General features: G+C 39.4%; 5 protein-coding genes across 10 annotated transcripts; 4 read left to right on the top strand and 1 right to left on the bottom strand.

The window, feature by feature from the left end:
• Positions 1-15: 15 nt before the first annotated feature.
• Positions 16-2,228, top strand: LOC6567527 (AP-2 complex subunit mu). Its single transcript, XM_001993877.3, has 3 exons — positions 16-364; positions 440-878; positions 938-2,228. The coding sequence occupies exons 1-3, from the start codon at positions 188-190 to the stop codon at positions 1,633-1,635; spliced, it is 1,314 nt and encodes a 437-aa protein (XP_001993913.1). The 5' UTR covers positions 16-187; the 3' UTR covers positions 1,636-2,228.
• Positions 2,229-2,451: 223 nt separating this feature from the next.
• LOC6567528 (protein D2) lies at positions 2,452-3,486 on the top strand. The gene is made up of 2 exons (XM_001993878.2): positions 2,452-3,129; positions 3,194-3,486. Exons 1-2 carry the CDS (start codon positions 2,735-2,737, stop codon positions 3,330-3,332), a joined length of 534 nt encoding a protein of 177 aa, XP_001993914.1. The 5' UTR covers positions 2,452-2,734; the 3' UTR covers positions 3,333-3,486.
• A 206-nt stretch (positions 3,487-3,692) lies between these two features.
• LOC6567529 (protein D3) lies at positions 3,693-4,410 on the top strand. Its single transcript, XM_001993879.2, has 2 exons — positions 3,693-4,152; positions 4,228-4,410. The coding sequence occupies exons 1-2, from the start codon at positions 3,758-3,760 to the stop codon at positions 4,361-4,363; spliced, it is 531 nt and encodes a 176-aa protein (XP_001993915.1). The 5' UTR covers positions 3,693-3,757; the 3' UTR covers positions 4,364-4,410.
• LOC6567530 (valacyclovir hydrolase) lies at positions 4,196-5,414 on the bottom strand. Its single transcript, XM_001993880.3, has one exon. It carries the CDS (start codon positions 5,257-5,259, stop codon positions 4,420-4,422), a length of 840 nt encoding a protein of 279 aa, XP_001993916.1. The 5' UTR covers positions 5,260-5,414; the 3' UTR covers positions 4,196-4,419.
• Positions 5,415-8,257: 2,843 nt separating this feature from the next.
• LOC6567531 (neurexin-1) lies at positions 8,258-25,823 on the top strand. 6 transcript variants are annotated; one of them, XM_001993881.3, is made up of 13 exons: positions 8,258-9,254; positions 10,147-10,620; positions 11,077-11,388; positions 11,455-11,571; positions 11,646-12,030; positions 12,399-12,769; positions 12,853-12,964; positions 17,699-17,846; positions 17,966-18,723; positions 18,811-19,161; positions 19,236-19,471; positions 21,211-21,559; positions 24,677-25,823. In XM_001993881.3, the coding sequence occupies exons 1-13, from the start codon at positions 8,325-8,327 to the stop codon at positions 25,690-25,692; spliced, it is 5,559 nt and encodes a 1,852-aa protein (XP_001993917.1). In that variant the 5' UTR covers positions 8,258-8,324; the 3' UTR covers positions 25,693-25,823. The 6 variants fall into 6 exon arrangements, with proteins under 6 accessions (XP_001993917.1, XP_032595634.1, XP_032595633.1 ...); XM_032739743.2 differs by having other exon boundaries at positions 12,853-12,973; positions 19,236-19,426; XM_032739742.2 differs by having other exon boundaries at positions 12,853-12,973.
• The last annotated feature ends 942 nt before the right edge of the window (positions 25,824-26,765 follow it).

The raw sequence follows: 26,765 nt of genomic DNA, 5'->3' as shown, positions 1-26,765 counted from the left end.
GTTGAAAAACAGCACTCGTAATTGATCTATCGATAGCAGTGTGTGTGTATCGAAAAAAAAGTGGGAGTGCAAGAGCAATTGATTTTTTTGTGTGGAAAATTGATAGTGGACCCCCCAAAATTTGTGTGTGAAAAATATTTTGTGGTTTGCTGCAGAGTACGAATTTTCATCAGGCCCACTTGCGAAAATGATTGGTGGCTTGTTCGTTTACAATCACAAGGGAGAAGTGCTAATCTCGCGTGTTTATCGCGACGATATCGGACGGAATGCGGTGGACGCCTTTCGGGTCAACGTCATCCATGCCCGGCAGCAAGTGCGCTCCCCGGTGACAAACATAGCGCGAACGAGCTTCTTTCACATCAAGGTTGGTAGTTACTGCCACGTCAACTGGATGCTGTTGTTGTTGTTACCAGTCTAATCTCACGTATTTCTCATTTAGCGTGCCAACATTTGGCTGGCTGCAGTCACCAAGCAGAATGTTAATGCCGCCATGGTCTTTGAGTTCCTGCTAAAGATCATCGAGGTGATGCAGTCGTATTTTGGCAAGATATCCGAGGAGAACATCAAGAATAACTTTGTGCTCATCTATGAGCTGTTGGACGAGATTTTGGACTTTGGCTATCCACAGAATACGGATTCGGGCACGCTGAAAACGTTCATCACACAGCAGGGCATCAAGTCGGCTACGAAGGAGGAGCAAATGCAGATAACGTCACAAGTCACTGGACAAATTGGCTGGCGACGCGAGGGTATTAAATATCGACGCAACGAACTGTTCCTCGATGTGCTGGAGTATGTGAATTTGCTGATGAGTCCACAGGGTCAGGTGCTGTCGGCTCACGTTGCCGGCAAGGTGGTCATGAAGTCCTATTTGTCGGGTGAGTTCGAATGCTCTTCCATATGTAGTTCATAATCCAATTGCAACTCCATATTCTAGGCATGCCCGAGTGCAAGTTTGGCATCAACGACAAAATCGTTATGGAGTCCAAGGGCCGTGGTCTATCCGGCAATTCCGAGGCGGAAACCTCACGTTCCGGCAAACCGGTGGTTGTCATTGACGATTGTCAGTTCCATCAGTGCGTCAAGCTTAGCAAATTCGAGACGGAGCATTCGATTAGCTTTATACCGCCGGACGGTGAATTTGAGCTGATGCGCTATCGCACAACCAAAGACATTTCGTTGCCATTCCGTGTTATACCCCTTGTGCGTGAAGTGGGACGCACCAAGATGGAGGTCAAAGTGGTGCTCAAGTCGAACTTTAAGCCATCACTGCTCGGCCAAAAGATTGAGGTGAAGATACCTACACCACTCAACACGTCGGGTGTGCAGCTGATTTGCCTGAAGGGCAAGGCCAAGTACAAGGCATCGGAGAATGCGATCGTCTGGAAGATTAAACGCATGGCGGGCATGAAGGAAACACAGTTGTCAGCGGAAATCGAATTGCTCGAAACGGATACCAAAAAGAAATGGACACGTCCACCCATCTCCATGAATTTTGAGGTGCCATTCGCACCGTCTGGCTTCAAAGTGCGCTATCTGAAAGTGTTCGAGCCCAAATTGAACTACTCCGATCACGATGTGGTCAAATGGGTGCGATATATTGGACGCAGCGGCCTCTATGAGACCCGTTGTTAAATGTGGATGTGGAGCAGAAGCAATCGAGCAAGTGTATCACATACACGACATTGAATTTGTTGTCTTGAATTTAAAAGAGAAACAGAAACAGAAAGACAAAAAATAATTGAAATTGTTTCCAATAGTTGATGTTATTGGAATTTTCCTCAATCAAATTGAACAAATGTTGTCGCGTATTCCAAAATTTAGTTCTTCAGCAATCGGGCATTATACGTAATTAGCCTCAATCCAATTGCATATATATTTATATATATATATGTGTCTACGTACCATTAAATACATATATATATTATTATTATTTACACTACCACATAATGTAATCTTATTGTTTATATATATATATTCAACGCCTTGGCGCGCGTCTCAAATCTCAAATCGCTCATGTTTTCTACTCTGTACTCTATATATTCCCCCAAATAGTTATGATTTGTATTATTATATTATTAGATTTCTATTCAACCTGATCACAGCATGTACTCTCTATTTGTTTTTAGTAGACCAAACCTGTAAATCAGCGCTAAATAATATCGATATTCAAAGTGTTAATAATAATCGAATTGTTTAATAAATAAAAAGCATGATATATACACATATATATATATTCAAATTGACTGACTGAACTCTTATTATTATCAGTAAGAAATGAAAATGTAGCTGACACTCAACTTGGTCTTATATATTTTTTTTGTTGATGACATGTATATAAATTTCTCTATATGTATTCATTATCGGTATCTTTATATGGCTTTATCTATCATATGTTAGGCTTACGCTCTCTGGGCGAGCTTTTTGCCGATCAAAGTTCAGCTTTTATTTATATACAGCCAACGTTTGCCATATCAGTCAGCAGGCCACGAAACTTTATGGTTGATTTAGTTTCGCTTCGATATTAATTAATTAGAATAAATATATATTTTTGATATGAGTGTGTGCCTATGTGAGGATCCGCACAGTTGGTAACTCCGTCCAGCTATTATCGCCTTATCATTTGGTCTGATTCATAACAAAAATTACGAAATTACCACAGTGATAACGGATATTAGTATCACACCACAGAGATTTCGTTTACCACGTCGCCTGGCAGACGGAAATATATACAATGAATGACCTTGTGCCTGATGTGGTTGATGAGGCGCCACCCAAGAACAAATTGCATGTTACATATCCGCCGGAAATTGTTGTACGGGAAGGCAATGAATTGACACCCAGGCAGGTGAAAGATCAGCCCCAAGTCAATTGGGAGAATGACGCGCCGACTGCGCTGCACACTCTGCTCATGGTGGATCCAGATGCGCCCAGTCGTGCTGATCCGAAGTTCCGTGAGATTTTGCACTGGGCCGTCATCAATATACCAGGCATTCAGTTGAGCCAGGGTCAAGAACTGGCCGAGTACATTGGCTCGGGTCCGCCGGAGGGCACTGGACTGCATCGCTACATCTTTTTGCTGTACCGCCAGAGCCACAAGATTGATGACCCCCAGCACATAGACAAACGGTGTGTATGAAGATTGTTGAAAATCTTGGGGCGATTCTAATCAAAATCAACTTACGGTTTGCAGTACTCGCGAGGGACGCTTTAATTTCAGTGCTCGCCAGTTTGCCAGCAAGCACGGATTGGGCAAACCCATTGCGGGCAACTATTATCAGGCCCAGTACGATGGCTTTGTGCCGGTGCGCAACAAGGAGTTCACCGGCTAGGATACATCAGACATAAATATATAATATATACACTCATAAAGTTGCAAAAAATATATATTTTTTCCTACGAATGAATATTATGTTCTTTTTCACTTTTTTAAGAGTGCTCTTCCACTTGTAAAATATTATATTTAATATTTTTCGTAATATATGTGTATGTATATATATGAATCTATAAATACATATATGCTATTGTCATTGTGGTCTAATAAATTGAAACAAGTGCACTTATCGGCGATATCAGCTGGCCAGTGTCTTTTTCTTTATCTTTATCGGTGGGTCGAACATTCAGCGAAAAGTGCGCGGAACTGATTGGACGACCGGCTGGCGGATCGATAAAAAGCGGCGGCGTTGCGTGTTTGAAGGTAGAGTCACTGCGTTAACGCCAGACAGAGCATATCGGCAGCTGAAGTAATAACTGCAACATGGACACCAGCGGTATCATTCCCGACATCATCGATGACAAGCCAAAGGCTCGTATTACGATCACCTATCCGTCCGGTGCTCAGGTCGATCTTGGCAAGGAATTGACACCCACTCAAGTCAAGGATCAGCCAACAGTTAGCTGGGATGCCGAAGCTGGCGCCTCGTACACTCTGCTCATGGTCGATCCCGATGCGCCCAGCCGCACGGATCCCAAGATGCGTGAGGTGCTCCACTGGGCCGTGATCAATATTCCCGGCGATAAGGTCGCCAATGGCCAAGTGCTGGCCGAATATGTCGGCGCTGGTCCATCCGAGGGCTCCGGCCTGCATCGCTACGTTTTCCTAGTCTTCAAGCAGGGCGACAAAATCACCAGCGACAAGTTCATCAACAAGACGTGAGTCATCCAACTTGATTTCAGCCCACGTAGATTGTGCTAATTGTGTTTTTAAACATTTTATTTTTTTTGTAGTACATTGGAGGGTCGCCTCAACGTCAAGATCCGCGACTATGTGGCCAAGTACAACTTTGGCGTGCCCGTCGCCGGCAACTTCTTCCAAGCGCAATATGATGACTATGTGCCCACCATTCGTGCCCACATCAAATAAGCAGCCAGCAAATAAATAAAATTAAATTTTATACAAAAATTTAAAAATTCATTTTCTTATTTGTCGCTGAAAAAATCGGCGACGAGTTTGTTGAACTCATCCGCATAGCGCAGATGAATATTGTGTTTCCCGTCGGGAAACTCATGATAGGTAACCTTGGCCAATTTTTGCCTTAGCCATGGGATGTGTTCGGCCGCAATCATTGGATCCTTCTTGCCATGCAATATAAATGTGGGTGCCACAATCTGTTCCACTTCGGCGCGACAAAGATCGCCAGCCCGCTGCTTGTGGAACGCACAGAATGTATCGACCCACTCCGACCAGAGCTGTGCGAAACGCTCTACTCCGTACAGTTTTTCCATGGGTTCACGCATGCGTGGCGACCACTTGGCCACATCGCGAATCGATTGCATTGTCTTCACCTCATCCTCGACCAGATAGGCGCCCGCACCCCAAATTGCCAACTTTTCCACGGCGTCCGCATGACGACCGGCCATGATGAGGGCGGTGATGCCACCATCGCTCCAGCCAAGAATTGAGAATCGGGGTCTGTCCAGAGCACGCATGAGATTCACAGCAGCTTCGGCATCTTTGCGAAAGAATTCCAAATCGAATTTACGTTGTGGCGGCACCGATTTTCCATAGCCGGGCGGATCCCACGCAATGATCGTATAATCTGGCAACAGTTTGGGCAGCTGCTCAATTTGAGGCTTGAAGTCCGTCCATGCGGAGCCCAGAGCACCGGGCATCAACAGCAAACTTCTCTTTCCGCTGCCACTTTCCACAATATGCAAATCGCCGGCTCCTTTAACGGAAACTTTGCGCTCCGAGTGAAGGCATCTGGACGCAATGCTGGACATCAGGCGAGTTGTTGTTGTCAGGCGACTTAAAAGCATTACGTAAGTGGGGACGTCAAGCGTGGATAAGTCAACAAATCGACTACTTTTGAGTGTACTTAAAATTAGCGCGTTTAATTTCTTGTTTGTATAAATACAAAATAGTAAACTTGAGCGCTCTTGTAAAGTGTTTGATAAGCTCAAATCAGCTGTAAACGTCAATCGAAAAATTGTATTATGTACAAAACAGGGGAGGGGGTGAAGGAGATGATCGGTGAACTTGTTGCGCGTACTTTACAACACTTCTGCTTGAATTTGAATTATACAGTTAAATACAGAGCTGCCTTTTGTTAAAAACGTTATTATTCATAATTTTGTATAATTCTATTGTAATTTGTATATGAATTGTATATTCTGTTCTCGGGTGTACTTTAAATTAGCTCGTTCAATTTCTTTTTCGTACAAATATAGATAGTAAACTTGAGCAGTCTTGTAAAGTGTTTGATAAGCTCAAATCAGCTGTAAATGTGAATCGAAAAATTGTATTATGTACAAAACAGGGGAGGGGGTTAAAGAGATGATCGGTGAGCTTATTTTGCGTATTTTATAACACTTGCATTTGAATTTGAATTAAACAGTTAAATGACATAATTAAGAATTTTGTACAATATTTTCTATTTGAAATTTAAATTTATTTTGGCTGCGTAAGTATTCATGTACCAAAGCTGTGCACTTATATATATTTTAATGTAATTCAATTGCTTAAAGCTAGACCGTAACTTTAAAAGAAAATTATGTCGTTAAGTTCACGCTCCAATGTTCGCCTGAATCACCTTGTGTGCACTCGACCCAAAGCTGCCTGCTACATATTCATTCAGTTGTCACACTGCAGCACATTGCAGCAAAATAGTTTAAGCATCCGCAAGGATAACGCGATATTGTCCTCGAAATCGTGAACAATTTGAATGAAATGCAAATAATGCATAATATTGCAGTAAATGTCTAATTGTCAGTGCGTGCCTTCACAAAATGTGCAAAGTGACGTTAATGTATGCACATTCACACACATATTTATTATAATAAAATCGCGTCGGCCTTGCAAAGTGCAAAATTGCATTTTACAAGCACCCTAAAATCCTAAAGTTCCATTTAAACACACGCACATAAATGCGACCAGACAACAATCACACACGAACACACTCCCACTCGATTTAAGGCATAGCAGCAAATGTAAATCGAGTTTGACGCCGAACTGTCGAAGTTGTGTAGTGTGTGATAAATGTCAAGGAATTTACACGGGTCGCCGTAGTCCCTGTATATGCATGTTGATGTGCATGTGTATGTGTGTATATCCTGTCCCTTCTAATACGCTTCGAGTGGTGCAGGTTATGAACCTGCGTGTTCTGCGCTCATTACGCATGTGTGTGCGTGTGTGTGTTTGTATGTCTCAGTGTATGTGTGTTACTAGTACGCATATGCATGGCTCGTCGAAGTAAAAGAGCTTTTAATTTTTGGCATTCTGATGCCCTACAACCCAAAGCAAGAACTTTTCCACAGCATACATCTAGGAGCGATTAAGTGGAGTGCCAAAATGTATTGAATAAGATTGTTAATGTATAAATATATATATTTATATATATATAAATATTTTTATAATCAACTTCTCATTTTATGCTCGCATTTTTAGTGTTATTTGTTGAGTTTTATATTGAGTGTAGCACATCAGATATGTCGCCTTGGTCGCATGCTGGCAATCTGTTAATACGTAGACGGAGCTTTCGTTATCCATTGGAAGCACTGCGAAGAAATTGAGTTTGAAATTGCAGTTCAGTCTTGTCGTGAATGCAGCGCAGATCGATATTACAACCAGCGAGCAGCGAAAGGCGCATTTGAACAAAATTCGACACATCATTTTTGTATCCCCGTTTGGGTCAAAAACTCTGCAAAAAATTCCTACACATTTATTTTATTTTTCAACTAAAACAAAATAACGCTAAATTAATAATTCCGAAAAGGTAACTGAAAAATTGTTTAAAAAAAAGTGTGTGCTACAAACTAAGTTTAAAAAATTGTGTAAGCGATATTCGCTCTAAGCTCTAAGCTGAAATCAATAGTTATATTAACGCACAAGCAAAAAATTGTTGGTGATGTGCTGTAAATAATAAACAACAATTGTAAATGCTGTAAATATAATCATAAAATTTTTTCGCCTACGAGAAGTGAAAATTTTTCCCGATTTTTAGTATGTACATGTACGTTGAGGCGCTTGTGGGCGCCCAGGCAGCGCCAGGCGTAGCTTCGGGTGGAGGGGGCAAACGGCGAGCTTTTGCCACCCATGCGCCTAGCCACATATTATGCTGCTAACGGCTTTCAATCACGAACAAAAACTGTCCAATAGAGAAAAAAAATGTGCACGTTCTTAAGCAATTTGCCTAGCATTATTATGCAAATGAAGTGTAAAAAATGCCAAAAACTTCAAGAACATTGCAATAAAAAGTGTAAAACAAGGCAAAATTAGCAAAAAGAGAAAAAGTTAAAAGAAGTCAATAGTCCAAATAGATAACGGTAACAGCGTAACAACAGCCGCAGCCAACTTCGCGTATACGAGCTTTCCACTCTCTTTCACTCTCTCTGCCTGTTACTCTCTTACACTTTGTATCTGTCGCCGCGCACTCTTTCTCGCTCTCTCTCTATCGAAAGCAAAGTTCAATGAAAGTTACACGGACGGATAAAATTGCAAAGTGCTTCGGTCTCGTGTAGTAATAGTACACACCAATACAAGGACACGCGCCCACGAAATACAGTAACAGAAAGCTGCCCGTCAAGGACTGGAATACGAAGCCGAAATACGAAACCGAAATACGAATACGAAACACGAAGGCGAATACGAAGTGGACATTTACGTTTTACGCGCGCAACTCTGTGTGCGTTTATCAGTGTGTGACTGTTTGTCAATGTGTGTGTGTCTGTGTGTGTGTACTGAATGAGCGCGCCAAGTGCAACATATCAGAGCTACAAGGATAAAAAGATATAGATATATATATATATGTATATACATATATATACATATATTTATATACATACATATACATACAATAAACGCCAAGGACTATGAACTTGGGGCAATGACGGCCCACAGCATTGAGAACGTTCACAAAATGGATAGGGATCACACCGCCGAGCTGCTGTTACGCTCGCAGGACAATGGGACGCGGCTACTGCCCGAGGCAGATGCAGCACCAACTAGCACCAACTGCTCCTCCGATTTGCTATTCAATAAGGCGCGATGCCGCCGAAGAGAATCCGTAACCGAACGGCATCCGCATCCACGTTCACGTCCAAATTCTCGTTCTCGTCTTGGTCCTGCCATAGTGGTGGAGTATCGTCGCTCGTATCGAGTGCTAATTGTGACGGCGCTCCTTGTCAGTTTGGCGGCCAGTTTTATAACGATCAGTGCTGGATTTCAGTTGGACGGATCGCAGAGCTCCTTTTACACATTTCGCAAATGGTATACGGGTTTGAATGGAACGCTGGAGCTGGAGTTCAAGACGGAACAACCCAATGGCCTGGTGCTCTATACCGATGATGGGGGCACCTATGATTTCTTTGAACTGAAACTGGTTGAGGGCGCACTCCGGTTGCGCTACAATTTGGGTGGCGGTGCCCAGATCATCACAGTGGGACGAGAACTGCACGATGGGCATTGGCATAAGGTGCAGGTGCTCCGCAATGATGAGCAGACCTCACTGATTGTGGATGGGGTTTCACAGCAGCGATCAACCAAGGGCAAAGAGTTCCAGTTTGGCAAGTTTGCCAGCAACTCGGATGTGTATGTGGGCGGCATGCCCAACTGGTATAGCAGCAAACTTGCACTGCTCGCTTTGCCCAGCGTCATCTTTGAGCCACGCTTCCGTGGCGCCATCCGCAATCTGGTCTACGCGGATCAGCCCGGTGGGATTACCAGGCGGCAGGAGATGAAACAGCCGCGCGACATCAAGTGCGGCGATGCGCCTTGTGACCATGCCGAGATGCCGCCACGCGAAAGAGGATTGAGGGTAAGTTGTTCAACTACTCGAAAATTTCTCCTCAATATACATATACAAACAATCTTTTGAATATTGCTTCTGAAGTGCTGGTGAAATGTTTAATTTAGAATGTATTTAAAAAAAAAATGTAATACTCTAGGACTATCTATCTTAAAAATAGAGAAAATATTTTCGATATTTGGTAGAAAAGCGGGTTTTTATTAATTACTTGCTTAATTTTAATGAACTCTACTTAATTTATGTATAATTCAACAAACTAATTTAAATAAGCAGAGTAAGACTTCCTTGCGCATAACCTATAAAATATACAGGCTTGCTCTAATTTACGTACATCTTTTCCATTCCCCGTTTTTAACAAAAATTTTGCTTTTGCATGTTGCAAACACGTCAAAAGCTTGTTCGATTTCAAAAATTGAAGCACGTCTGAATGTGCAGATTTTGATTAAAGAAGTGCCTCGAACTTTATTTAAGTAAATGCTAATATATACACTCAATTATAAAAAGATAAAATGTGCCTAAAATATTCAATTGAGAAACCTTGAAATTATAAGGGAATTAATAAAAGATTCGTTGAGTTTTCCTTAAAAACCTTCAAAACTCAATTTACCCGGCTGCGTGTCTAATAACACTCTTGTTAAATAAGTAATTATTATTATTGTTAATTAAATATTCAGGTCTGTTTGTCAAATCATCAAAGTTGCTCACAAATATTTCTTCACCAATACAGCACAACAAAGAGTTGGGCATTCTTTGGAATGTTACACATATTTAAAATTGTTGTCTTACAGAAAGCCTTTTTAAACTAAATGAACTATTATATCCAGCATAACCGCATCAACGATTATGTATGACTTTTTATATGGGGCATCTGTCTAAATTCGCTTCCAAATAATTTACGTAGGGTGTTCGTGGGAACACGACGGATGCGTGTGAACGCAACGATCCCTGTCAGCATGGTGGTATATGCATATCCACCGATTCGGGTCCAATATGCGAGTGTCGCAATCTTGAGTACGATGGCCAGTATTGTGAGAAGGAGAAGGCGCCATCCGAAGCAACGTTCCGCGGTACACAGTTCCTCTCGTACGATTTGGGCCAGACGGGCGCCGAACCGATTGTCAGTGCCCAGGATGCCATTTCGTTCTATTTTCGCACACGCCAGCCAAACGGTCTGCTCTTCTACACCGGACACGGCACCGACTATCTCAACTTGGCGCTGCGCGACGGAGGCGTCTCACTAACCATGGGCCTGGCCAATGGCAAGCAGGAGATGCATATTAAGCCATCCAAGGTGCGCTTTGACGATCATCAGTGGCACAAGGTCACCGTGCATCGGCGTATTCAGGAAATCTCGTCCATAACCAGCTTCTGTCGGGTGCGTTTTTTATCTGTTTTGTCAACACTCAGCAACAAAATCGCCCTACATTTTAGTAAGACACTCTAAAATGAAAATCGACCTACAAAGAATAGTTATTCCTTTATTTTTTTTTTAAATATTTTTAAAACATTGAAAACAATTTCTATAATTCAGAAAGTTTTGCCGTAAATCGACAATCGCAAAAATATTATAATTTTTTTTTAATTTTTACAAGTAATTTCTGTGAATAGGAAGAACATTTATAATAAGTATTAGTGCAAACACTTAGTTTTAGAACAAATCCTTTGTAAAATGTTGCAAAAAGTAATGAAATGTACTTTTTATTCGAGTTTAGCTGTTTTGTGTCTTATGTATACTTTCTAACTAATAGTTACTAAAATGTAGGCCGATTTTTCAATGAGTGAAGCTAGAATTGTGTATGGCAGATATATTATGTCCATCTCTGTGTCACAGCTCGTCACTGTGGTGGATGATGTTTACACGGATCATTCCCACATTGCTGGCAAGTTCACGATGCTCTCCTCGTCACGCGTCTATGTCGGCGGTGCTGTTAATCCTCGAGCTTTGCTCGGCGCTCGGGTGCACAACAATTTTGTGGGCTGTTTGCGCAAAGTGGAGTTCTCGGCGGATACATTGAATCTGAATCTCATTGATCTGGCCAAGAGTGGATCCAAGCTGATACAGGTGGCGGGCAATTTGGAATATCAATGTCCCAGTGGCGATCCTCAGGATCCGGTCACATTCACCACACGCGAATCGCATTTGGTGAGTTGCTAAGCAACCAAAAAGTTTGGTTTCAGCCTAAAACCTGAGCCCCATTTTATCTTTAAGGTTTTGCCGCCATGGGAGACGGGCAAGCAGAGCTCGATAAGCTTCAAGTTTCGCACCAAGGAACCGAATGGCATAATCATCTTAGCAACTGGCTCCAAACAGCCACGCGCCAAGAACGTAAGTTATGCCGAGTACTCGAAATCCTTATAAGCCACACAGAGTTGCTAAGTCCACTTTCACTTTGCACACAGGCCGTGTTGATTGCCATTGAGCTGTTGAATGGCCACATCTATATACATCTGGATCTGGGCTCAGGTGCGTCAAAGATTCGGGCTTCGCGACGCCGCGTGGATGATGGCGACTGGCACGATCTCATTCTGCGCCGGAACGGACGCGATGCCAAGGTGAGTGTGGATGGGGTTTGGAACGATTTCCGTACACCCGGCGATGGCACCATACTCGAGCTGGATGGCCACATGTATGTGGGTGGCGTGGGCCCGGCTTACAACAGCATCGCCTGGCCGGCAGCCATCTGGACGGCGACGTTACGTCAAGGATTTGTTGGCTGTTTGCGTGACCTGGTCCTCAGTGGTAAAGCGATCGATATAGCTGCCTTTGCACGCGTCCAGGACTCCGGTGAGTAAGCTAATGGCATGACATTAGTGCACACAATGTGTACACTTAGAACAATCGGAGAACCTAAGCCTAAACGATATTATAGATGAATTTTGGACAAGTACAAAAAATATGTGTTGATTGCTACTTGAACCGTTTAAACTTTATTTTAAAATCACTTTAAATTCTTAGTCATATATTTTTGTGAGTGTACAATTAGGAAAAACCTCACAAATTTTGGTTTGAGTAATCACAAAAAGAAAACAAAACTAAATAATATATTTAATACTCTTTAAAACAGTTAACCTTTATTTTTATACATATACATATATTTTTGTGAGTGTACGTTAAACATATTTGTCATTTAAATAATGAGCCATGCCTTGTAGCTTCTGTGAAGCCATCGTGTCACGTGCAGGGCAATGTGTGCACCGGCAATCCCTGTTTGAATGGCGGCACATGCCTCGAGGGCTGGAATCGACCCATCTGCGACTGTTCGGCCACATTGTACGGCGGACCCACCTGCGGCCGTGAGCTGGCCACGCTGGCCTTCAATGGTAGCCAGCACATGACCATTTGGCTGGCGAATGGACAGGGCACCAAGACGCAAACAGAGGAGCTGGTGATACGCTTCAAGACGTCACGACCGGCTGGACTGCTCCTGCTGACCAGTGCCGAATCCAATTCCCCAGATCGACTCGAAATCGCCCTAGTGGCTGGTCGAATACGCGCCAGTGTGCGGCTCAGCGATCGCGAGAAGGTAAGCAAACAATCAAGATGGCAAAAAAATCTGGCCAATAATAATATAAAATATATATTGTGTTATCTTCGATTCGCTTGCAGAACTTGCTCGCTGGGCAGTCGGTGCTGAATGACAATAATTGGCATACGATACGCTTTTCGCGTAGAGCGTCCAATCTGCGACTACAAGTTGACGGGGCTCCCCCCGTCAGGGGTATGTTATGTATGTATCAACAGCACATCTATTGCCCTACTACGTGTCGTGCCGTGTCGTTTTTTTATTCCAAATGGAAACTCCCGATTCTCGATGCTCGACTCTCGAGTTAACCTGCTAAAATGCATATTTATTACTCGCATCTCTGTTTGTTAGTTTCGTATTTCGAATCCGAATTTCGAATTCGAAGTGCCCCACCCCCCACAAAAGCGCATCCAAGCAGAGCCAGTTCAATCGATTCAAATCCCAATGTCAAAATAATCGATCAGTGCATTATATTGATAGTTTTTAGCCAATACAGATATATATATATATAGCGTATATATATATATATATATATATACCCTCTACCACACCCCAAACCCCACGCCCCACTTTGCGTAAAGGTGTTAAGGTGCTAGGATTTGGAAAAATGCAAGTCAAAATTGACATACATAATAATAAGTGCAGTCAGCAGCGGTTTATAAGTTGTTTTCAAAACTTTTTCGTTTTACTTTGAGAGCTTTTAAGTTTACTACGTTTTATATACACACACACACACACGCACACAACAATACAGCCACACATATACATATAACAAAATGTTGTACGCCAAGTCAAAAACTAAGAAAAATGATAAACAAATTATGGAAAACTTAAAGATATATAAATATCATGTGCGTTTGTTTTCCCCAAAACATTTCTTTGTTGCTCATGTTTCTCATGACAAACCCACACAGCCACAAAAACACATTTTCTTCTTAACGGACATATACGAAAATACATATATATATAGAGACGATGTCCGATCATCACACATACGTATACGTATACTCATATATTCACAATCACCGTTACACCAGATACATTGTACGCCTCTTTCACCAAATTATGTAACTTCAACCTTCAACTTTTTCACCTCCATTTACTTTGTTGTATTCATTTTTTTGTTTTTGTTATTGGTTTGGTGAAAATTTGTTAAAAGATTCGTTACGACTTGCCCATTTGAATAAACCCAAAACTCAAACTTGCCAATCTCTCTCCTTCATACTATAATCATTTATTTGATTCTCGTTAGTTTTTTGAGACTTTTTCAAACATCTTGATGTTGTGTTTTCATTTGCGATACCTCTATACAGCCATATAAGTATTTTGTTTGATTTTTAAACTATGATTGCCAATTCCCATTTCGATTGAAATTAAATTATCTTATCAGCAACCAGCGATCGTTAACTACCAAAAGTGACTAATAAGATGCCAATCTATGTCTTAACTTATAAAATAAACAATACTAAACAAAAAAAAAAGAATAATAATAACAAGAATAGCATTCGTTGTAAATGAACAAGTACAGGTGTACAGTTACAGCTGCTAAAATCGCATTGAATGTTATATATAAATATATATATATACATATATTTGAAATTTGATTGTCTTGTAAATTGTTATGTCATTGAAAATATCATATTGAGTACTTATAGTTGTACATGATTAATGATCATTTATTTTCCTTTTGATTTACTTTCAAAATTTTTTTCACACAATTGTCTTGATGTTGAACTTGGAGTTTTTAAGTGCCCCCTGATTTTAAATATTGTCTAAGCAATATTTTGAGTTCTTTGTTTAACGAAAAAATATAATTCAATTCCGATTCTGGTACGTAAAGTATCTAAAAAATCCGTTAAACATTTCGGCATTTTTACAAAACATTTTGACGGTATTCGGTTTGAGCAAAAGAAAATATTTAACATCGGACAAATATATCAGCTGGTTGGGTCGGTTTTTTTTAATTTCATAATGAAACTGAGAGATCAGCAGATGGATTGAGGTTTGCGAATGTTCATTCTTGTTATACCCTGATCTCATTAAAAATGGTTTAAAAACAATTCCGTTTTCTACTAATATTATTAAAAATGCTTTTCAATTGTCCGACTCAACATCAAAGACATTTGTGTATTTATTGTATTTTCTGATATAATTTAATATGATTTCGATGTATATATTAAAGATTTGTACTTACAGGCATACCTACTAAATATAAGCTAAACAATGAAAGTGTGTGCTTAAATAGATTCCGTTTAAATAATTTAAACGATATGTGTGGTATGTGAACAGTTCGTTTCAGGAGTGTCTAATTCAAAATGAAAGCATTTAGAGCAATACAAGCAATAAAAGCAACAAATGCAACAACAGCAACAGCAACAACAGCAGCAACAATAACAACAACAGCAAGTAATGTCGAATGCAAATGCAATTTTCTAATCACAAACGTGATCTTAATGACCTTTTCTATTTCAAAATGCAAACAGCAAGAAGAAGAACGCAAAACAAAATTAAAACAAAAAAAAACACAATAAAAAACAAAGCAAAAAAAAAATCGAATAGCGAAAGAGAAGAAAAAACAACGAAAATATTTTCAATTCTTTTAGGCGAGAGCAAAAAAAAAATCGACACGCAAGAACTCGGTGAAGCATTTTTTTGCCAAATCGCTCGATAAAAGTCGCGTCAAGGATGCGGAGCGTGACGACAAAAATATACATATATATATATATATATATGAAATGAAAATGAAATTGAAAATGCTGTCGCAACGCACGCGACCTGTGACTTATTGAGACGAGGGGGCAAAACAATGCTTTGAAGCACCCAGGGCTGTAATTTTGCACCATTTAATATTTAATTAGCTTTGTGTTAAGTATACTATGTACTCGTTAACAACAAATAACAATAGCAACCGCAACCAAAACGTGTCCAAACGTACAATTTAGTTTCGCACTGTGTCCTGTGTACAGAGTTGCAACTTGGTCAACACAAGAAGGCAGCGGCAAATAGGCGGCTCCTTCGAGCCCTTTTGTCCAGCCTTGGGCCAAAACCCACACACACTCACTGTTTCGGACATTTGCTGCACCACGCACGCACACAACTATTAAATTGCACACTAAGACTACGACACACACACACACTCTCACGCGCACACACACACACCCGCACACACGTGTCAACGTTTGCATGTGCGCACCTGCAAATAAAGAAAAAAAAAAAGAAAACAAACACAAAAAATTAATAACTCTGAATAAATAATAGTCGAAAATCGCATGACTTGCTGTACATGCCAACGCCACGCTCTCCGTCTCTCTCCCCCTCTCTTTCTCTTTCTCTCTCTCTCTCTCTCTTTCTCTCTCTCTCTCTCTGTGTCTGAAGTACTTTAGTTTAGCTTGTCACAATTCAAGTATAAATGCGGCTAATTATATGGTTGCGAAGCAGCTGCAACAAACTGTGTTCCACTTTTCGCTTTTCACCTAGTTTAGTCAATTTCCAAGCTCATTAAATCTCTCTCTCGCTCTTTCCTTTCCCCTCAACCATTCTCTCTCTCTCTCTCTTTCTCTCTCTGTCGGTCTATTTTCCAATCGCCATCATCGCTTTCTGCAGTCATTTGCATGTCCAGATATCAATCATTTTTCACCACGTCGGCCCACGCGTCGTATGCGCATTGTGGTGCCCATTGACCATTGCCTCATTTGTGGCAATTGCACCGTTATTAGCTACACGTAGTCCCACAACACACACTATACACACAAAGACAAGAAACGACATGCGAGGTTACACACACACACACACACACACACATACACACACACACAACATACACAACACTTTTACAATAAGTATACAAGATTTCGAGTATAAATTACAAATCGATGTTTAGTTTCAATGTTGTTCAAAAGCAGCAGCAAAAGTTGTCATTGATTTCGATTTGATCTTATTTCTATATGTTTAATTATCAGTTCTTGGCGTTTAGAGTCTAGGCAAAAAGAAACCAAAAATAAAACTCGTTTTACATTCGTTCTAGTTTAAAGCAATGCACCTAACGAATTTCAAATGTCACCGCCTCAAGTAAAAGTACTCGTAATGATTATGATAACTCACCAAAACACATTAATAAAAAGTGGCATATACTACTACAACTACTACACTGTATGTATGTGTGTAGATATATATGTATATGTATATGAGACAAGCGCACCCTAACAAAAAAAAAAAGAAAAAAAGAAAAATACTACTTACAAACTTATTTATCTTGAACTAATTTAACTACACACTTATTTCTTACTTTTCTTTCTGATTTGAGCAAAGCTGCAGCCAACAATTTATCAATTTATCAATTTTCTTCTTCATTTTTATTCTTAACTTAATCAGTTGAAAATTAAAAAGAACAACACATGCATATGCATAACACATATGTATTTATGAATAACTATCGTAATTGCACTTTTCTTTAGTATGTACCCAAGCTGCATTGACAATTCTAGCTCACTGTCAGAAGTGACACCAACTTACAACAACTGCTTGAAATGATTTTGAATCAAACTTTAGCTCTATGTCTACTAAAATGCATATACTCTACTACTACTACTACTACTATATACTCTACTACTACTATATACTACTTAATATTTGAATACATATAATATGCGTATGTGCTTCTAGTAACTAAAACATTCGTTTGTCACCAACAACAACAAAAACAACAACTATACTCCATATAATCAATAATATCCATATATTTTGAATACGTACGTAATATACGTCTATACATATATATGTATGCCTATATACCAAAATGTTAACGGTACTATGCCTAGTCTAAACTAAACTAAACTAAACTAACATATTAGAGCAAGCCCAGGCTGGCACAAACCCCGATTAACCCGAACCCCCCGAGTTTTATCAAACTCTGCTGTATTCTTTGCACAGCTGAGACAATACTGGGACGCCACAGCACCATGGAAATACGATCCATACACCTGGGCGGCCTCTTTCATGCCGAGGAGGAGATCCAGATGACCTCGACCATGCCAAACTTTGTGGGACAAATGCAGGGTTTCATATTCAATGGCCAGCGGTAAGCCAAAGATCTGCCCCTGCAAAACTTATCAACATTTTTATTAGTTGGGTTTTCAAACAGTCGCTTTCGTAGTCGTTTGTTGCAAGTACTTAAAGTTATTGCCTCTTCCCCATTAGCTACTTGGATATTGTGAAATCTCTGGGTCCGGAACTGTCGGCCCTGCCCAGTGCCACCTTTAAGCTGACAGCGCGATTTGTCAACTCACCATCTGGACAGCCGTATCATGCGGCAACATTCCGCTCCAAGCACTCCTATGTGGGATTGGCCATGCTCAAAGCCTATACCAGCATATCGATCGACTTTCGTTTCAAGACCGTGGAGCCGAATGGTCTGCTAGTATTCAATGGTGGGCGACGCAATGATTTTGTTGCCGTGGAGCTGGTCAATGGACACATCCATTACACATTCGATCTGGGCGACGGACCTGTAACGATGAGGGATAAGTCACGCATCCACATGAATGACAATCGCTGGCATCAGGTCAGCATTCGTCGGCCAGGACCCAAGACGCACACCCTAACCGTGGACGATTCGTTTGAGATTATCACCTTAACCGGGAATAATATGCATTTGGAGCTGGCGGGCATACTCTATATTGGAGGTGTATTTAAGGACATGTATTCTAAGTTGCCCGGTTCGATTTCGTCACGATCCGGCTTTGAGGGTTGTTTGGCATCGTTGGATTTAGGCGATACATCGCCATCGGTCACAACCGATGCGGTTGTGCCCAGCTCGTTGGTGGTCAGCGGTTGCGAAGGACCCACCAAGTGCAGCCAGAATGCGTGCGCCAATCGAGGTGTCTGCGTCCAGCAATGGAATGCCTATGCCTGCGAATGCGATATGACATCATACACGGGTCCGACCTGCTACGACGGTGGGTGCTGATCAAACACACAATCAATGCCACAAGCAGTGCCACACAAAGCCATACTAATCATTGTCATCTGTCGTCATCTTGCAGAATCGATTGCTTATGAGTTTGGTAATAACAAGGGCATGGTGCAGTACAATTTTCCGGAGAACACGCAAGCGGATACCGAGGAGGATAATGTTGCATTGGGTTTCATTACCACCAAGCCGGATGCGGTGCTGTTGCGCATTGAAAGTGCCACCACACAGGATTACATGGAACTGGAGCTGGTCGAGGGCAATATCTTTATGGTCTATAACATTGGCAGTGTCGATTTGCCGCTGGGCGAGATCGGCACCAAGGTCAACGATAATGCGTATCATGTGGTGCGGTTCTCGCGCAAGGGTGGCAATGCAACGCTCCAGCTGGACGACTATAATGTGCAGGCACTCACACCCCAGGGTAAGATCAAGATTATATATTCTAATCCCATAATAATGATATTCGCTGTTACTGTTATTGTTTCTGTTTGCCAGGCCACCATTCAACCGTGTTCAACACCATGTCCAATATACAAGTGGGCGGCAAATTTAGTCGCAACGGTCGCACAAGGATCGAGCGTTCTTTTGCTGGTGTCATTGCCGGTTTGTCTGTGAATAAGCTGCGCATTTTGGATTTGGCCGTCGAGCGCGATCCTCATATCACCATACGGGGAGATGTTCAATTGGTAACTGGAGTATTAGATAGAAATGATCTGCAGAGAATGCAGCAGGTTAGGGAATTTATTTGAAATTTTATTTGAATTCCTCTCAACTTTCAACTTTTCAAGTATTTCTCTTCATCGTAACAAAAAAAAAAAAAAAAAAAAACCAACTTTATTCAAAATTCTTTCTTTATTCAACAAAAACTAAATCCAAATATCGTATAATAATCAGTTTCATTACGTTGTGCGAACCTCTTTTCCCCTGAATTGCCTAATGTACAGTTTCTGAAGTCCTTCAACAACAAATGTCTGCCCAATGCCCATCATCATTAAGTTCGGGGAAATTTGGTTGCACACATAAATTTTAATAACTAAATACTAAAGTATTAGCCACTAAATGTATAAGCTAGTGTAAATGCCATATTTGATTTATGTACATTTCCAATATTTATTTTCCTCGTTTCCATCAGCGTTTTTCTTAACGTAACGCTTCTTGTAACCAGCACCAGCTAAATAACCCACAGCAATAACAAAAATTTGCCATTAACCTCAGCTAACTGCTATTTGACTATTTTCTCTGACACAGCACAGCATATGCAATAATCAATTTGTGAATATACATTTATATATATTACATATAACACACATACACACACACACACATATATACATGCACACATACAATTACTATATACATACATATGTATAGCAAACATATTATATACTACCATATGCAGATAGAATTATCATTTTGTTTGCACTGTAACTGTACTCGTTATGAAGCCAGTTTGAGCGCACTAACGCTGCATGACTCTACACATATCTACACCTATATCTTGCACAAATATACTAGTACACACTCACACATCTGCCAGCACATTCATTCACACAGACACACACACACACACACACCCATAAGGGGTAAGAAGGGAACATTTTCTGTCTTAAAAGATGAAATCAAATTTTACAAATTAAAAACAATTTTCAGAAGGAATCGTCTAGTCATGTTCATCGGTCAGTTATCTATATAAATATCTTCAAATATAGAAATTATATTCTCGTAAAATACGCCAAGTTAATTTTATCGATAACTTTGTCCGATTTGCAATTATTGATTAGTTTTCGGTAGCAACAGAAGTCCCAATTTTAAAGGTACAGTTTTACAATTGACATTTAATATTATATTATTCTTAAAATACTATTCTTATTGATCAACTCAAACAATTTCATTAAGATCGGATAAGAAACACAAAAGTTAAAGATTTAATGTTTAACAGTTGGGTTGAGGGTATCTCCTAGTCGAGCACTTTCGATTAAATCATTCTGACTGGATTTAAATGATTTTGTGTATGATATAAATATAACATTTGAAGTAGCTTTTAAGCACTTACTGACAATAGCAACAATAATCACGTAGTATCTGGCTCCGTTTGTCTCTTCCGGTTAAGTAGAAGTAGGACAATTTCACTTTTATAAACGGTCAAAAAAAAAATAATAATTTTAGTATATTATTTAAAACTTCTTTTGAAACTCAACGCGCATTTTGTGAGTGAAGATTTTCTTGTAAAATACTCAAAAAACACATCTCAAATTACACCGATATTCCAGTTCTATGCTCTAGGTACAATTTAATACAATCATTACGTCGTAAGAACACAAACACGTAAAACATGGCTTCACATACATATATATACTTATAATGCACATACTCAACTCAGTTAACACTGACTGACATACAAAATAACCGCTTGGCCAGGTCGGCGCCAGATCAACTGAAGTAAAATTAGACTTTGAACTCTACTCGACAGACGCCGGCGAGTGGTTATCCGGGTGCGATAGACGATCTGATCTTCTCCGGTGCGGGATCCGGGTGTCGCGGCGACGATGAGGACGAATGCACGCCGCCCTTCGAGTCGGGCAGCGGGGATGATCTAATTACGCCCGTCTATGTGCCACCCACCAAACAGACGACAACCACGCAGCAGGGCAACAGTCTTGGCCTCGATCGCAACAACAATAACACGAACAACAACAACAACAACGGCAACAACAATGGCACTGAGCGTGCCTGCGACGATGAGGATTGTGTCCATGGCTCCGGGGATTATGGTGAGACAACGGAGCAGTTCACCTCAACATCGACGGCAAAGGGTGCAGGTGAGTCGCACATTCGGCATTTAGTTGTGTGTTATCTTCTTTATTTCCCTTGTTTTCTGTTGCCAGTGTGGTGTCATTTTGTCATTGACATTTGGATCACACAGCCACACAAATCATATCAGACATTATCTTAGCTAGCAAACAAAACTGTATTGTTCAAGTAATTATAATAGATATATACTGCTGTATGTAAGTAGAACTAGAACGTTGCCACGGTTAAGCTCTCGACTCCTTTTTAATATCTATATATATTCATATATATATATATATATATATGCCTAGTATATACATAGTTGGCGTATGTCAAAAATTACGTGTGTTTCTAGTTCCAAATGCTTTCACAGTTTTACGATGTTCCTTGTTAGTGATCTCGTCCTCTGGGTTTTTGCGCGCCTTGAAGTATGCAACGCTTTGAACGCTTAAACATATATAAACATATACATATACATATACATATACATATACATATACATATACATATACATATACATATACATATACATATACATATACATATACATATACATATACATATACATATACATATACATATACATATACATATACATATACATATACATATACATATACATATACATATACATATACATATACATATACATATACATATACATATACATATACATATACATATACATATACATATACATATACATATACATATACATATACATATACATATACATATACATATATAACATATACATATACATATACATATACATATACATATACATATACATATACATATACATATACATATACATATACATATACATATACATATACATATACATATACATATACATATACATATACATATACATATACATATACATATACATATACATATACATATACATATACATATACATATACATATACATATACATATACATATACATATACATATACATATACATATACATATACATATACATATACATATACATATACATATACATATACATATACATATACATATACATATACATATACATATACATATACATATACATATACATATACATATACATATACATATACATATACATATACATATACATATACATATACATATACATATACATATATACATATACATATACATATACATATACATATACATATACATATACATATACATATACATATACATATACATATACATATACATATACATATACATATACATATACATATACATATACATATACATATACATATACATATACATATACATATACATATACATATACATATACATATACATATACATATACATATACATATACATATACATATACATATACATATACATATACATATGCATATACATATACATATACATATACAACAACCATTGATCAGCCCCAAAAGAAACCAACTTCAACCAACTTTTAATTCCCAAAACAATTCCATCGCAATCGCAATCTCAAAATCAAATACTCAGAATTCAAAACTCAGTCTCTCACTCTCGTGTCATCCTTCAGCCTCAGCCTCAGATTCAGATTCAGATTCAGTTCAGCTGTTTCCACTTCATCCACTCAGTTGTTGATGATGCTTCTAATTTTGAACTGACAATGAGTACGCCTTATGTGTCTCTTTCAGAATGTGAACACGTCTTCATATTTCTGACTGTGATTGCGCCTTGGATACTCTGTAAATTAAACTAAAAAAAGCATAAAAAACCAATTACAAATGCAAAGCTAACGTCTCGTTGCAAATAACAAATGCAATGCAAATGGGCTAAGCTCCTACTAAATACTTAGACAGTGTCTAAAACTACTTAAATAACTTTAGCATATATTTATGTATATGTGTATTATATGTATCTGAGCAATACCACCAACAACAACAACAAGAACAACAACAACAATAACTACAACAACAGCAACAAGAACAAGAACAAGAACAACAACATCTCCAAATAATGCTACAACAATAACAACAACAACAAGAACAACTACAGCCACACCGATCAAAAGCGTGTGTGCATAAAAGAAAAACCCGAAACAAAAGCGTTTTTTGTATATGAAGAAGATGAGAAGAATGAGGAGAAGAAGATGAAGGATGAGATAGGAGAGAGGAGAGAGGCGGGTGCATTCGGTAGTCTTATATACCCCAAATATGTGTATATGTATTGTATATAGCAGTAGCGATACCTCTGTCCATAAGTCTCAATGCGTATGCGTAGGAATGAGTTAGTGAAAGAAAGAAAGTATTTTTGCATAGTTATCTTACATACTACTTACACACATATTAGCTTACCTACATGAATAATGTACAGTTCTCAATGTACGTTCAGTTATCTTCCAATTGTACATATCAACAGCAGCAGCAGCATGAGCATATCTCTATCAAATATCGAATATCAAATTACGCTCTTTAACCTTATGTTCAATAAAACTAATTGTGAAACTTACTTTTGGACCAGCAGTCGAACTTTTCTAAATCGAACTTGGCTTAACTGCAGACCAATTAAGTCGAATTCTTTGTGGCTTAAGTAAATGTTTGATATGCGTATTCCATAAGTCAATTTTAATAATACAAGCTGTGTTTGAATATCCTTTAATATTACATCTATCTATAATCCACAATGTTTATGTTATGTATTTGTTTTGAATTTAAATGTTTTCTTTTTAAATATTGATTTTGATTAATATTCTCATATGTTTCGATTTGGTACAAAAGTTTCCGTTTAAGTTTAATAGAAAAATATTACATATTATAATTTATTAGATTTATATTTTATTTAAATTTTATAAAATTACTCTGAAAGTACATTAAAATGAATTATTAAATAATTAATTCGAGATTATTTGATGGCTATCTTGAAGCGTTTTTTATTTGTTTCTATATATTTATTTATTGCATTACACTCAATTTGGCATTAGCTAAAAGTCTCTTTGAGTGAAATAAGTTTAATGAGGACGGTTCGATATAGGGAAGTTCGACTGTATATTCTTTCTGGGAGGGAAAACACTGTCGCATTGTTGCACTGTCACTGCACAGCACGGCACACAGCACAACACTACCACAACACTAAATTGCCGCCAAATTGAAACACTAAAAACTGCTGCTAACCACTTGCAGAGTCCAATAACGAGCTGGTAACCGCCTCGACGACAGGACGCAGCGATGTGACCACAGAACAGCAACAACATAGCAGCAGCAGCAGCAGTAGCAGCATCGGCGTGGGTGGCAGCAGCACCACCAATTATATGACCACAATGCCAAGTGCCGGCAGCAGCAGCACGTCCAGCAGCCAACCGAGCAGCACCAGCAGCAGCAGCAGTGTGAGCACCACCACCCAACGCACCGCCAGCAGCAGCAGCAGCAGGCCAGTAATATCCACAACCACGACAACAACAACAACAACGACCAGCACCACAATGATGCCGGAGATACGCACCACAGTCACAGACCGCGAGACCACACACGATGACTTCGGTGCGATAGGTGGTGCTGGTGGTGTTGGTGGTGGCAGTCATGATCATGAGCGTATACAGTTGCCCGATGAGAATCCATTGCCGCCGATGCCAGCACCGTTGCCACCACAGCCAGATCCACCGCCATATGGACCGTATGGCGGCAACACGTACAACAGCAACAATGTGAACAACTATCGTCCGAAGAGCAAGGGTGGACGCATCAATTCCATTGAGGAGGAGCGCACAGCGATGATCATTGGCATTGTGGCTGGCATTCTGATTGCGGTTATACTCGTTATCCTGCTCGTCCTGTGGCTCAAATCGAACGGCGATCGTGGCTACAAGACGGAAAGTGAAAAGGCTGCTGCTTATGGTTCGCATAATCCGAATGCGGCTCTGCTGGGCAATACCAGCACCAATGGCTCCTATCATCAGCAGCGACAGCATCATCAAGCAGCTGGTGGCGTCAACCAAGGACAACTCCATGGCCAGCTTCAGCAGCAACAGCATCACGGACAGAACGGACACAACGGCGGTGGCGGTGGCGGCGGCGGCATGATGTCCAGTGGCAGTGGTTCACTTGGTTACGGCAGCGATGGACGGCCACAGATGGCGGGTCTGGTGCAGCCGAAGGCCAAGAAGCGTGACTCCAAAGACGTCAAGGAGTGGTATGTGTAAGCAACTCCCGCCAGCGAAAAGCCCAAAGACAAAAAAGCGCGTCAAATTAGCAATAAACCACGTGATCCACAGATCCCGGAAAAATGAAAAAACAAACAACAAAAAATATATATACTCCATTTATATTTACACGCATGCATACGAAAAAAGAATATATATATATAAATATATATACATATATAGATATATTATATTTATTTAGCAACCTCATGGCGTTAATTAAACACAACATCTCAAAGTGTACAAATGACGGAAGGATAATAAGCAAAGCCCGCACGGACATACATACGTTAGCAAGGACATAAGAACATTCGAAAAACACTCACACATACATTGCAAACCATTCAATATAAATACAATATTTTAGCTGCATATGCATTAAGTTTTAATGGCATTGAATCTAGCAGAAAAAAAGAAACAAAAAAAACACAAACGTCAAAAAAAACTCTAAAAAAAAAGAATTCAGCAAAAATTATGCCTAAGAAATTATAGCTTCAAACTCAAGACTTGCTAATACAAAACCAAAAAAAAAAGAAAAAAAAAAAAAGAAATAGGAAACACAGCATATATCATTATGTTATAATTAATTATGCCACTAGCCAATCAAATAATTGTGTATTGTAATATATGGGCTATAAAGTAAAGAAAAATATGGAACATCTATTTAAAGTTTTCGCCAAGCGCCAAGCAGCAAAGCAAACTATATATATATATATATATAAATATATATATTAAATAAAACGTAAACTGCAAATTATACATGAATTACACAATTTAGCGAATTTCGATGTAAACGTAATTTAAACGTATATATGTACATATATACATATATATATATATATAATAAATACACACATACTACATTTAAAGTTATGTAAGCAGTTTCTGTTTGTTTGCAAGAACAGCGTGTAAAATTACAAAATGTGGTGCTGTAATCTAAATGAACGACGCAGATCAAATATTATTATTATAAAAGTAATGATAATGATAATGATGCATAAGATTGTTTATTGAATTGAAACTGGCTTTAATTAGTTAATGACAAGAACCACTTAGGACAATTCGCAAACATT

The sequence above is a fragment of the Drosophila grimshawi genome, unplaced genomic scaffold (assembly GCF_018153295.1).
Source record: "Drosophila grimshawi isolate 15287-2541.00 unplaced genomic scaffold, ASM1815329v1 contig_311, whole genome shotgun sequence".
NCBI classification, from domain to species: Eukaryota; Metazoa; Arthropoda; class Insecta; order Diptera; family Drosophilidae; genus Drosophila; species Drosophila grimshawi.
Note: the sequence above shows the minus strand (reverse complement) of the source record. Positions and strands in the feature narration are given on the sequence as shown.